Source organism: Tupaia chinensis, unplaced genomic scaffold (assembly GCF_000334495.1).
Source record: "Tupaia chinensis unplaced genomic scaffold, TupChi_1.0 Scaffold000355_1, whole genome shotgun sequence".
Lineage (NCBI taxonomy): Eukaryota > Metazoa > Chordata > Mammalia > Scandentia > Tupaiidae > Tupaia > Tupaia belangeri.
Genome location: NW_006159850.1, coordinates 4,222,740 through 4,234,966, shown reverse-complemented (window position 1 = coordinate 4,234,966; position 12,227 = coordinate 4,222,740). Strand labels below are relative to the sequence as shown.

The 12,227-nt window shown below is 59.2% G+C and overlaps 1 protein-coding gene across 1 annotated transcript in view; it reads left to right on the top strand.

Annotated features, from left to right (window-relative positions):
* Positions 1-7,470, top strand: part of WFDC1 (WAP four-disulfide core domain 1) — a 22,998-nt gene extending 15,528 nt beyond the window's left edge. The window contains exons 4-7 of the mRNA XM_027773448.1: positions 622-762; positions 4,371-4,412; positions 5,481-5,552; positions 7,076-7,470. Coding sequence (XP_027629249.1) covers positions 622-762; positions 4,371-4,412; positions 5,481-5,539 — 242 coding nt within the window. The 3' untranslated portion in view covers positions 5,540-5,552; positions 7,076-7,470. The remainder of the gene's footprint in view (positions 1-621; positions 763-4,370; positions 4,413-5,480; positions 5,553-7,075) is intronic.
* Positions 7,471-12,227: the final 4,757 nt, after the last annotated feature.

Genomic DNA, 12,227 nt, shown 5'->3' with positions numbered 1-12,227 from the left:
CTCTCAGGGTTATGGCGGGCCTTCCCAGCTTCTCCCAGTCCCTAAGAACGAGACCTCCTTCCTGGGCGGAAATTGGGGGTGGGGCCTTGGGGCGGGTTTCAGACCCCCACACTCACGATCATAATAGGGGCTCTCTGCCTCCCCTGAGGAGGCCTGTTTGGGAGGCGGGATGGGGCGCAGTTCCTGAAAGGAACGGCACTCAGGTGCAGGCCGGGTGAGTGTGCACACGTGTGCACAGCCGTGCTCGCGACCCTCCACCCTCCCATGGGTGACTCTGCTACGGGCTGAGCTGTGCATGTGGCACATGGCTGAGTACCCGTGTCTGTGTGGAGGTGTGCGACAGCCCGTGGGCGTGGGTCTGAGTGTCAGTGACCGCATGTGCATGTGATTATAGCCCGTGCATGGCTGCTTGTCTCAGGATGTGCTGTGGATGCGTACATGCATGTCCCTGTGCATGTGAGGGCATGTTTGGGATCATGAGACTTCCCAAGGCTTCTGTGCGTGTGCCTGCACTTGCATGCCCCTGGGAACAAGGCCCATGGCGCAGCCGCGGGGTCCGGGCCAGGTGTGCTCTCTGCACCCAGCCCAGGCCCGTGCTGATGCCCCGGCTGTCCCCCACAGTAGTGGCCTGCAGCACCACTGAGGACGGGGCGGAGCCACTGCTCTGCCCCACAGGCTACGAGTGCCACATCCTGAGCCCAGGTGACATGGCCAAGGGCGTCCCCAACCACGGGCAGTGCGTCAAGCAGCGCCAGCAAGCAGGTGAGTGTGGGTGCCCCGCCCCGTTCCTGCCCCTGCCCTAGCCCTACCCTCCCTATAACCTCCCCCATGCCAAGACCTGCCCCAGAGACTGTCCCTGGGCACCCCAGAGCCAGCAGAGAGCTCCCTCTCCCCTTGCCTGGCTCTTTCTTTCACACCCCCATCATCCCCTGCCCCCACGTTGGCATGTGGCCTGGGCTCTGGAGTCGGCAGGCTGGATGCATGTCCCGTCACTGCCACTTCACAGCTGGGTGACCTGGGGTCAACCTCAGGCCTCGGGGCCTCAGCTTCTTCACCTGTACGATGGCGTTCCCTCACTGACATGGCGCATGTGCAGGCCCGGGGCGGGGCTGGCGGTGAACACCGGGCGTCACGCTTCCCTCTGCACATCTGTCTGCGCTGTGCGGACTCTGGCGTGTGTGAGAGTCCCCGACTTTCCAGGGCTTCTGCCAGGACTCTCCGGGGGACTCGAACGGTGCTGTCTTCAGAGAGGAGGCGATGAACAGCTTGGGGGGCATGCCTTCGTTCACGTCCTTCTTCCAAGGAGGGAAGCTCCTGGGCGCCTAAAACCAGCTCGAGCCCATGCAGGCCTTCGGTGGGGAGACCTGGACTCACGTTTTGATGTGGAGTTTGGAAAAGATGTGACCAGCCAAGAACCTGGACCTTCAGAGAGCTCTGGCCTCACCTTGTCAGAAACGAGCTCAGTCGGACTGAGACCACATGCCCAGAGGCCCGTGTCCCCGCCTCTCTCCTCTGAGCCCTCGTGGCCAAGGACGGGCCCCTCAGCCGAGAGTCCCTGTGCCCAAGCATGTGTCAGGGCCCGTGATCCGCCAGGACGCCTTTCCTCGCTGACCTGGGCATTCATTTCTCTAAGGCTTCGAGAAGGCCCAGAGATAAAGCATCTGCACTTCCACCATGACTGCAGATAGCACAGTTCTGAGGGGGCAGCTGCCCGGGAACTGCTCCTGGGATGAACCCTGAGCTTGGAGAAGCATACAAAGATTCGCACTGCGTGGTTGCCTCCCCTGCATTCACCTGCGGTTGGTAGGGCTGGGGATGCAGGGCAAGACCTCCAGGCGGATGACCGTGGTGCCCGTGCCATGGGGACCTTACTGCTGTGTGTGGCAAACCACCTAACCCTTCCAGGGCTGGCTGTCCTTCCCCGTGGACTGGGCTACCCGAGGAGTAAACGCACTCACCCAAGGCCACGTCTGTCCCCTCGCACGCACAGAGCAGCATCTTCACTCTTCCTTCCACCACGCGTGTCTCGAGACCCACGCGGCGCTACAGGTGGCCAGGGGTGCCGGCTGTGGATGCGAACCCAAGGCAGACCAGCCCGCCAGACCACAGAGGAGACAGCCTTTCCCCAAGGAGAGCTACAGGTCAAGTTAGGTGTTCCGTGGACCTGTCACTCTGAAATAAGGAGGCCTGGCCCGAGCTTGTCATGCCACCCGTGTGTTCCGGCCACCATGTGAGGTTAGCGTCCCGGTGAGCCGAGGACGCAGGTGGCTAGGATCTATAGTCATCCCAACGGCCCCCACGAGGGAGCAGCCCTCTTGGGAACGGGGCAAGAAGGAAGGCTATTTTTCCCCAGAACTCAACGCTGGCTGGCAAGGACAACACACATTTCTGGTGGCCCTCCGATGGTCCCCATGTCATGCCCCCAATGACAGGTCCATGGGCGGAGGCGGGGTCACCATGGACAGTGTGCAGAGCGTGGTGACTCAGGGTGGTTCTGTTTCAGTGCCAGCTCGGCCCGGAAGCCTGTGCGATGTGTCCATGAGCAGTTAGACGGGAGAGCAGGGTGCCCGAGACGGCGTCGTCTTTGCCCAAGGCCGGCTTCCCAGACCTCCCCACTCCTCGGATGCTTTCAGCTGCTCTCACAGACTCCGGAGCCATCTCCTCCCACGCTTCACCGCTTCCCCCGACCCTCCGCGCTCAGTTATATGACCCCGAGAACCGGGAAGGCCACCCGAGGACACCGGCTGGATGAACGCTGGCGAACCTGCAAGAAAAGTGTGACCAAGAGGAGGTGTCGCACGGGTGGGAGTGCACTCAGAACCACAGGCCAGGCTGGCCCTATGACCTGTGGTTAAAGGACCTGGCTCCCACATGGCCTGATCACGGTTCGAATCCTGGTCCCGGCAGCTTGAAAAGCACACAGGGTGCATGCGCGTGAAGGGGAGAGGGTTACGATGTGGCCACGGCCCATGGAGGGTGCTTTCCCCTCTTCCTCTCCCACTCTCCGTGAGCACCCTCTGGCGATTACAAAAAAAAAAAGAGCCACCAAACAGGTTCGAAGCCGCAGCCTCGTTCCTAGCTCCTTGTGGTCTTGGGCAAGTGCTCAACCTTCCTTAGCCTCGGGTTCTTCCCCCGTAAGGTGGCAGTTACTTCGTGGAGTAGTTACCAGGCTCGAGTGAGAAAATGCCTGGGCAGTGTGTAGAATGGCCAGGCCCGCGGTAGGCCCTCACGAGTGTACGCCGCTGTGGGCTCCGTCTCAGGAAGAGGGAGGATCCACGGTCTGGATCCTCCACTGGCCAGCCAGTGCCCACAGCTGGGACCGCACTGTGACGTGGAAACGGCTGACTGCATTTGTGAAGACAGTGGCTCCCAAACCTTTTGCTCTCCATATCCCTTTGCCCATAGAAATACTGGGGAGGCCCCAGCAGCTTCCCTTTATTTAGGTTACAGCTATGACATGGGTCAGAAACCACAGCTGGGATGCTGAAAACATGGACGTATGAATTCATTTAGAAGTAACAACGATAGGGTCAGCAGATGGTGTAGCGCTTAAGTTGCTGGACTCCCAAGTAGTCGACCGTGGTTCGAGTCCTGGACCCAGTGGCTTCAAACTCACACCAGGCGCATGTGCATACATGCCCAAAATCCCGGAAGGAGAACAGAAGGGAAGGGATTGTGGCATGGCCATCCCCCTGGGGGGTGATTTCTCACTTTGTGTCTCTGTCTCTCTGGCAAGTGCATGCATCCTATAGCAAAAATCTCTACAAAATAAATAAATAATAACAATGATAAATCTACTACATGTTGAACAGAAAGGAAAGGAAAACATTATTATTATTATTTGGAGAGATTTTTGCTACAGAGTACGTGCGCTCGCCAGAAAGACAGAGAGAGACAGAGAGACAGAAAGCAAGAAATCACCCTCCAGGGGGGATGGCCAAACCACAATCCCTTCTCTTCCATTCTCCTCTCAGGATCTTGGGCACGCACGCACACGCGCCCGGTGTGAGTTTTAAGCCACCAGGTCTGGGACTCAAACTGTGGTCGACTACGTGGGAGTCCAGCGACATAGCCACTACGCTATCTGCTGGTTCCAGAAAATATGATTTAAAATAACTATATTTTCCCACCCAAAAATGCAGTGAGAATAGTGGCGTTGCTCTGCGTTTTCTGTTGTTTTGCAACTTCCTCTGCTCCGTGAGTTGAGTGAAATTCTCCTGCCTGCTGGGTGGGGTTGGCTGTGACTATGCCTCACGTGGCCTCTGGAAAAGTCCACGGTACGCTCGTGAGACAGTGAGAGTGAAAACCAAAAAGAGCTCCTCAGCATAATCAGGAAGCCAGCCCTGACCTCCTTCTCGCTTGTTTTCCAGACGGGCAATTCCTACAGCAAGAATTTTACAAGGAATATCCAGGTGAGAGAGAGGCCGCCCTTCTTTCTCTGCAAGGGCACAGAAAAGGGTGGTGAGCATCTTTCGGGGGAAGAAGAAAAGCAAAGCCCAGGGCTGAGATTCAGGGGATGAAATGAGAAGCGGGGTTGAGAAAGGAGGAGCCCTTTCTGTGGCGAGGGGCTCACAGCAAACACAGAGCCGCGTGAACGTCGGGACCAGGGCCCGGCCGTGCCTGGGTCCCTGCTATTCTCATTCAGGGCTTGGACACGTGGCCACCACCATCTTCCACCCATCTAGCTAAACCTCCCTCCATTCGGCTACCCCTCCCTCCGTCCCTCCCTCCATTTGTCTAGCTGGTCGTCTGTCCTTCTTTCTACCCATCACTCCTCTCTGTCCCACGTACCTTACCAAGAGTTCACCGCGTGGATCAGTCTGTGGCGTGGTGGTTAAGGCAGCTGGATCCCATGTGGCCAACTACACAGCTGGACCTAGAGTTCAAAAACGTGCCAGGCGTGTGTGCATGCGTGCCCAAAATCCTGACAGGAGGATGGAGAAGGGGTTGCAGCATGGCCATCCCCCAAGAGGTGTTTTCTCACATCCTACAGTAAACTTAAATACACACACACGCACACACACACGACCAAGAACTGCTCACCACTGCGCTGGGGCTTGGGGCGACATCTGTGAACACGACAGGTCTGGTCGCGAATATTAAGAGGGAGACTCAGACAGCAGTCAAGCCTGAAAGGTTGTTTCATGTGAGGACGCCTGAGACGGTCTTCACACAGGGCTTCCTGCCGGGGGTCCTGAGAGCTGAGCCTGGCAGGTAGGAGACAGGCCGGGGAGCAGCGCGTGTGCAAAGGCCAGAGCCGGAGTGACCAGGCAGCTGCGTTACAGGCAGGGAGGGCAGGAGGCCGACAGGGCCGGGGAAGAGAAGGCATGAGGGACCTCACGTGGAGGAGAGGCACACGAGCCAGACCACGACGGTGGAGGGCGGAGGTAGGGGACGAGTTTGGGAATGGCTGGCGGCCGTGGGAAGCCCTGGAGCGGGTCAGCCAGCCCTGCCCTGACAGAGCTCTGCTCTTTCTGCAGACGGTGACTCCAAGAATGTGGCAGAACCTGGGAAGGGACAGCAGGGACACTTCCAGTAAGCAGAGGCAGCAGGTGAGGGAGAGGGCGTAAGCCTGCACTTAGGTATGGACTGGGGTCACCATGACGCCCGCCAACGCTCCCCCCCCCACCCCCGAGCAAGCGACCTACTGGAGTCACCCAGCTCCCTGCCCCAAGGGCGCCCTGGGAACAGAGCAGGCTTTGTGAGTGATCAGAAGTGGAGGCCTGCTCACCCTCGCACCCTGCCCAGGGCCAACCCGGGCGTGACTTGCCAGTCCCTTGCCTGCATTAAGCAAGGACAGGCAGCCGGTGCCCCGGGTCCCAGAGCCTATCTCTCTCTGCTGCGTCAAATTCCCACTGTCTGAGAGGTGTGACAGGGCACTCGGTCACCCCACAGCAATTCGGGGTGTCTGCTGATGCCAGGCATCTTGGGGTAATGCAGTGAGAAGTCCGCACTCTTGTGGGGGGTCCCATCTGAATGAGAACACCAGGCAGGCCAACCAGAGCGGCAGGGAATGCCAGGACGCAGTCAGTGTGGGATGTGTGCAGCCGCAGAGGGGTACGGAGTAAAGGGCGTGGGCTGAGAGGTCACAGAAAGCGTGAAGAGGGGACATCTGAGCCACCCTGAGACGGGGAGGCCTGGAAACGGGGTGTCTGGGCAGAAGGAGCTAAAAGAGCAAATTCCCAAGGTGGAAAAGACCTTGGCTTTGAGGAGCCAAAGGGAGGCCCCTGGGGTGGGCACTGGACAGCGGGAGGCGGCCCAGAGGAGTCAGCGGTCAGGCCAGGCTCCGCTCGCACTGAGAAGCGGGTGCGAGGGGCTGTGGGCTCGCGGCAACCCGAGAGCCGCCCGGGAAAGCCTGACCGTGCAGGGCAGTAAAAGCCCTTGACAGCAGGCGGCGCCCCCAGGGTGTCCTTGAAAGACAGACATCGGCTGGGACCCCGGCCAGCGTGTCTATTACCTGCTGGTGACAGAAGCGGCCCCGACCAAGGCCGGTATAACTGAGGCTACCAATTTTTTTTAAGTTTATATATTCATTTCCTCCACGAGAAAGAGAGACTGAGAGGGAGGTGGCACCCCGCTGCCCCAGGCCCTGGTCCACCCCAGCCTCGGCCCTGGATCCGGGCGGGTGTGTGCCCAGCACACTCAGGGAGGTCTCTGGGTTTGAACTGGGAACCTCCCGTGTGGAAGTGCCTCACGGAGCACCTCATTTTCTCACTGCATCACCATCCGCCTCGGCTTCACAGTGGAAAGAACGACCTTGGAGAAGACGGTTAAGGATGGTTTCCGGAAGCACAGACTCCGGAACCAGCCAGGCCTGGGTCTAAATTCTCGATCTGCCGTCGTCTGATCTTGGCAAACTCCGGCTCTCCAAGACTCAGTTTCCTCATCTACAAATGGGCTGACAGAGGGAAAGTCAGGAACTGAGCAAGCCGAGGCCCCGGAGGACTCCCGAGGGGATTAAGGATGTTTCCGGGTGGGAACACCGGCCTGGTGTTTGGGGTGGGGGACGAGCAAGGTCTCCAACCCCAGCTCTGCCCTCGTAGCGGTCGGATGCATTGTCTTTGTTTCCTTTCAGCTCCTGTGCGAGAAGTTCCTCACTCTCCGCTACGATTTGCAAACAACGGGTGGAAACATCTGGCCTCGCGAGTGACACTCAGCTCACTCGGGGCTCCTGGAGTCAGGGCGCCTGGCCTCAATGCCCCCTGGCCTCCTGCTAGTGGGGACTGAGACCGTGGGAGCCACTGCACAGCCCTGTGCCCGGTTCACCGTCCCGGGAGCCAGCCCTGACCTGCCGTGCTGCGACGTCTCTCCCAGGCCGGGAGCTGCCGTGAGCATTCCGAAAGCCCTCTCCAGGACTGCGTTGTTCTCACAGCTTTCTTCCAGGCCTGACTCTGGGAAGTATGTGCCATCCAGGTGTTTTCAAAGTCAATTCTCGCGTCATACATGGAAATAAACGTCCCTGCTCACGCATGACTCAGTCTGGCCATCTGACCATCTGGTCATCTGACCATCTTCTCTTTCCTTTTTTTTTTTAACCAGGGAGGTATGCACTCACCAGAAAAGGGGAAGGAGAGAAGGAGAAGCACCCCTAAAGTCACCCCTATGGTCACGCCGCAATGCCTTCTCTATCTCATTAGGAGTTGGGGCACACATCCACATGGGCTTGGCGTTTTCCAGCAACCAGGGCTGGGATTCAAACCATGGTCAGCCATGTGGGAGCTGGCTCCCTTAGCCACTGAACCACAGGCCAGTCCCCACCTGATGGCCTCCAATGGGAGGTGTGAAGCCAGCGTGCCACTGGGGGGAGGGCGACTCCGGCAAGTGTTCGCCTGGTGGCTGGGAGAGCTTCCTCACTGACCGGTCCTGGGGTGGGGGACAGGGAGGGTGTCACTGGCAGGAGGGGCAGCAGAAGGTGTGAGCCCGTGTGGTCACTGGGGTGGCCCCATGCTTGCTTTAATGATCTGCTGTCCCCAACTTGATGCTCTTAGAAATTTCTGAACAAGAGGACCCCACATTACTTTTCTAAATGATGTAGTGGCCGAGTCACACTGTGGAGTCGGCCCCATCAGGGCTGGGCAAGGAGAAGGAGGATTTGTAATGCTTCTAGTTCCTGTCTCTGATGGAGCAGGGGGTGGGTTGGGGTTGGGGGTGTTCGTTCCCTTCTCCGCTGAGGTGGGAAAGGTACAAGTGGACCCAAAGGGACGCGGGTGCAGCCCAGGGGCGTCTGCTACACAATCCAAATGTCAACAGTGTCTGCACAAACACACACTCACAGTCTCGTGGGGTAATGACCGAATCCAGCCAGTGACCCGTCCCTTGCAAAACAGCCCAGGGGTGACTGGAATTCGTCGTTTGATAGGTTTCACCTTTTAAATCCAAAATGGGCTTCTGTAGACAGTCCCCAAGTGCCCACACCCCGCGCCTCCCACCCCCGTGCACTCTGTTTCCCCCAAATCTACATTCGCACATCCCCGAGCCGTGTCAGTGAGCGTCACGTGGAGGCCGCACCGGGAGCTGCGCTCACTCACGCGTGCCATGTCTGGGCTGCGCTGTGTCCCTAATACTCAGCAATGGTTTTCTTCTTGTTTTGGTGCACGTGTGGGGGGTTCATAAGAGAAACTGGTCAGCACTAGAGAGGACACCCCACCTGGGCCTGGGGTGGCTTTTGGCTTTCACTGTGACAAGGAAGTGACCGTACTCGACAAATAAGTTCCGGGTGGAGAGTGAGGCTGACGCGGGTTCCAGGCACAGCCATGACGTGCAGCACGTGTGATTTCTGCAGTGTGCCAGGGTCACAGCCACAGTCACCCCTGAGTCACAGGTGGCCCCTCTCCTCTGGCCCTGGCCCGGGCTTGGCTGAAGCCGCCAGGCTGGACGGTGAGGTGAGGGTCTGCAGGGGAGATAGGCCTGCCTTCTGCCCTTGGGGAGCAGAGGGCACCCAGGGCAGGGGCGCAAGCGAGCGGGAGGGGGAGCCGCCGAGGGGTTTGGGCTTACTCTCTGGACAGTCCTGGGGACATCTCCACGTGACCGGAGCACTGTCCCTGTTGGGTCAGGCTTGGGGTCCTCAGACGCAGCAGGGTGAGAGTGGACGTTCTCTGCAGGGGAACCACACAGGACGTGAGCGGGGCCCCTGGCCCAGACCACTGGTGCCCACAGCACACTCCCCGAGGTTGTGACAATAATGTCTCCAGAAAGGGCCCAAGTCCCCAGGGTACAAATGGCCATCGAGGACTTCTGGTTTAAGCCCAAGTGGAAAGACGCGTTTGCACCGGATGACCTCAGTAGGGTCCCTGGAGCAGGGCGGTCCCCTCTCCCACTTCCCGGGCTTGAGTGGGCCTTCTCTGGGGAAAAACTCCCCGGGGAGTGTCACCTGTTTTGTCACCTCCCCACATCTCTGCCCCCAGGCCGCAGCCTGCAGGTAGGTGTGAGAGCGTGGTGGAAGCTCCCAGATGCAGGCACCGTCCTCTGGGAAGTGCTGTGGCACCAACACCCTCAGGGGCCCAGAGAGAACCTGGTGGGGACACTGGAATGCGGGTAGCGCAGAGCCAGACAGCGGCCCGAGGAGTAGATCCATGAAGACGCCTAGGAACCTCCGCGCTCTCCTCGCTCGGTCCCTTCAGGTGTGCACAAGCACAGTGCGGGGTGATGTCCGTGAGCAACCGTGCCTGAGGGCGCCTCTGGACACCAGCACTGAAGATGTGGCCAGCCTGGTGGGCTGTGCTTCCCGAATGGCATATAAAGTCATACGAGGGCCAGCAGGTGGCATGGAGGTTAAGGTGCTGAATCCCACATCGCCAGCTCTGCAGTTTGAGTCCTGGACCCGGTGGCTTGCAAAACATGCCAGATGCACTTGCTGCATGCCTTATCTCTGAGAGAACGTGACTCCATTCTGAGAGTAGAGAAGGGATTGGAGCATGGCCATCCCCCTCTCTGTCTCTCTGCTGAGTACACACACCCTATAACAGAACTAAAAACAGAAAAAGAAGAAGAGATAAAAAGAAAGCAGACCGGGGGTTGGCACAGCCGCGATCTGTGGATCGTCCTCAAATGATCGCGGTGAGGGTGTGCAGGTGTACGGGTGTGCAGGTGTGCACATGAGCGTGCATTCTGCCATCTCACCACACGCCCGACCTTCACCTCCTCAAGACACTCCCTCCCGGCCGCCGCCTCCTCCAGGGCTGGGCTCACCTCCCACTTATGGGGCTCACCTCCCACTTACGGATGAGTGTGGGGACGTGAAGGGTGAAGCCACTCGCCCAAGGCTATGGGCAGGTAGGCGACTGGACTGGCGGGGCAGGTCTGGGGACTTTGCAGCCCCACCCCTCACTCTCCCGTTCTTCTAGAACAGGAGGAGGCCAGCCCCCTTCTCCAGATGCCCGCTCTGGGGTTCTCTCTCCCACATCAAAGAGGCAACTGAGGCCGTGGCTACTCCCCGCCTGCCCGGGGTCAGTGCCACCGCGCCGGGAGCAGGCGGCCCAGGTGACAAGAGGACTTTGCTTCTCGGAGCAGGGCTGTCAGACGGGCTCTGGGTGTGTCTGGTCCCCCCAACGACTAGGGTTACCAGGAGGCTGGAAAGTCATGGACAGACCCGGGGGGCTGGTCCAGCCCTGCCAGAGACGCAGCCAGAGCCCCCCAAAATTGGCCTAATTATTAGACTTCATTAAAGAGCCCCTTTATTTCTTGGTCATGCTGACATTGCTACATTTCTTCCTGGCCCTTTTCCATCTGAGCTGCCAGTATTAACTTCCCGCCCCGAGTCTCTTCTAGAAGCGCGTTCTCACAGAGATCGGAATGTTCATCTAAAGAGGAGGCAGTGAGTTCGTGCCCCGTGACTACAGTGCAGGAAAGCCCACGCCCGTAACCCCCAGGGAGGCCTTCTCTTGCTCACCTCCGGGAGTGGGTGCCCAGTTCGTGGGAGATGAAAGAAGCCAGCCCTGAGACAGAAGCCGGCTGCTGGGCACCTGTGAGCTGCTGCCTGCTCCCACCATGGCAGCCACCTTCTCGGGGCAGCTTAGACTATTGGGTTGTGGACTCCCCTTGGAGGGGCTGCTGTGGGCTGGACCCCACTGTGTCCCTGCCCTTCAGGGGACATGCTGGAGCAGGAGGCATGGCCTGCTGGGCTGTGGGAAGTGGCATGGGAAAACCACGGCTGAGTGCCAACGTCTGGTCGAGGCGTAAAGTCAGGAAGTGCTTCTTGGAGGAGGGGGTGTCTGAGCTAATTTCTGGGTATTTCCTGTGGCTGCTGACAGATGACCACATGCTGGGTGGCACAAAACTAAAGAAATGTGCCCTCTGCCGTCCTGGAGACGCGGCAGGGTTGGTGTCTCCCGGCCACGCCGAGGGGCTTTCCTCCAGGCTGCCCCTGTGGCTCCCACGGCTGCCCGCGGTTGTCGGCGTCCTTGGCTTGCAGACACCTTGCTCCAGACTCTGCCACCTTCCTCCATGGGCTTCACCGGGTCTCTGTGTCCCGAACTGCCTTTTTCTCTCATGAGCGTACCCGTTGTTGGATTTAGGGTGCCCTAAATCCAGGACCATCCCATCTTGAGACCTTTAACTTCATTCTCTCTACAAAGGCCCTCTGTCCAGTTAAGGTCATGTTCAAAGCCCCGGGGTTAGAACGTGGCCATATCTTTGGGGAAAGACACAGCAAATCCACTCCAGGGGGCAGGTTCGCAGGCCAGGTGAAGGAAGGGGGCACCGGGCAGAGAGGGCCCTGTTGGCAAAGGCGGAGCAGAGAAGTTCGAGGGCCTGCCAGCAGAGGGCGTCGCTGGGGAAGGGGCTCCTGGGCTGAACCTGCAGCTAGTATGAATAGAGCAGACAGAACCTGGAGCTCTGGGTGGCCACTTCCCGCCCTGTACATGAGGGGGACGGAAGAGAAAGAGAAGGAGGAAGAGGAAAGAGACTGAGAGACTGAGAGAAGGAAGGGCCCTGAGCTTCCAGGACCCCCTCCCTCTCAACTGCCAGGTTCCAGCAGTGACTTGTGGTCCCCAGGTTTAGGCCACACACAGGTGTTCTCCAAAGCAAAGCAATGCAACTCGCAGCAGCAACCAAGCCAAACCCACAACCAGACACGGTGTAGTCGAGGCAGCTGGCAGCCGGAGGCCCCACGGAGCTGGTTGGAGACCACCTCTCATCTGCACACCGGGAGCTCCTGCCCCAGACCCGGCTGCTGCATCACAGCCCAGCAGGCCCAAGCCCTAGCTCCAGCGCACGGAGCAGCCACACAG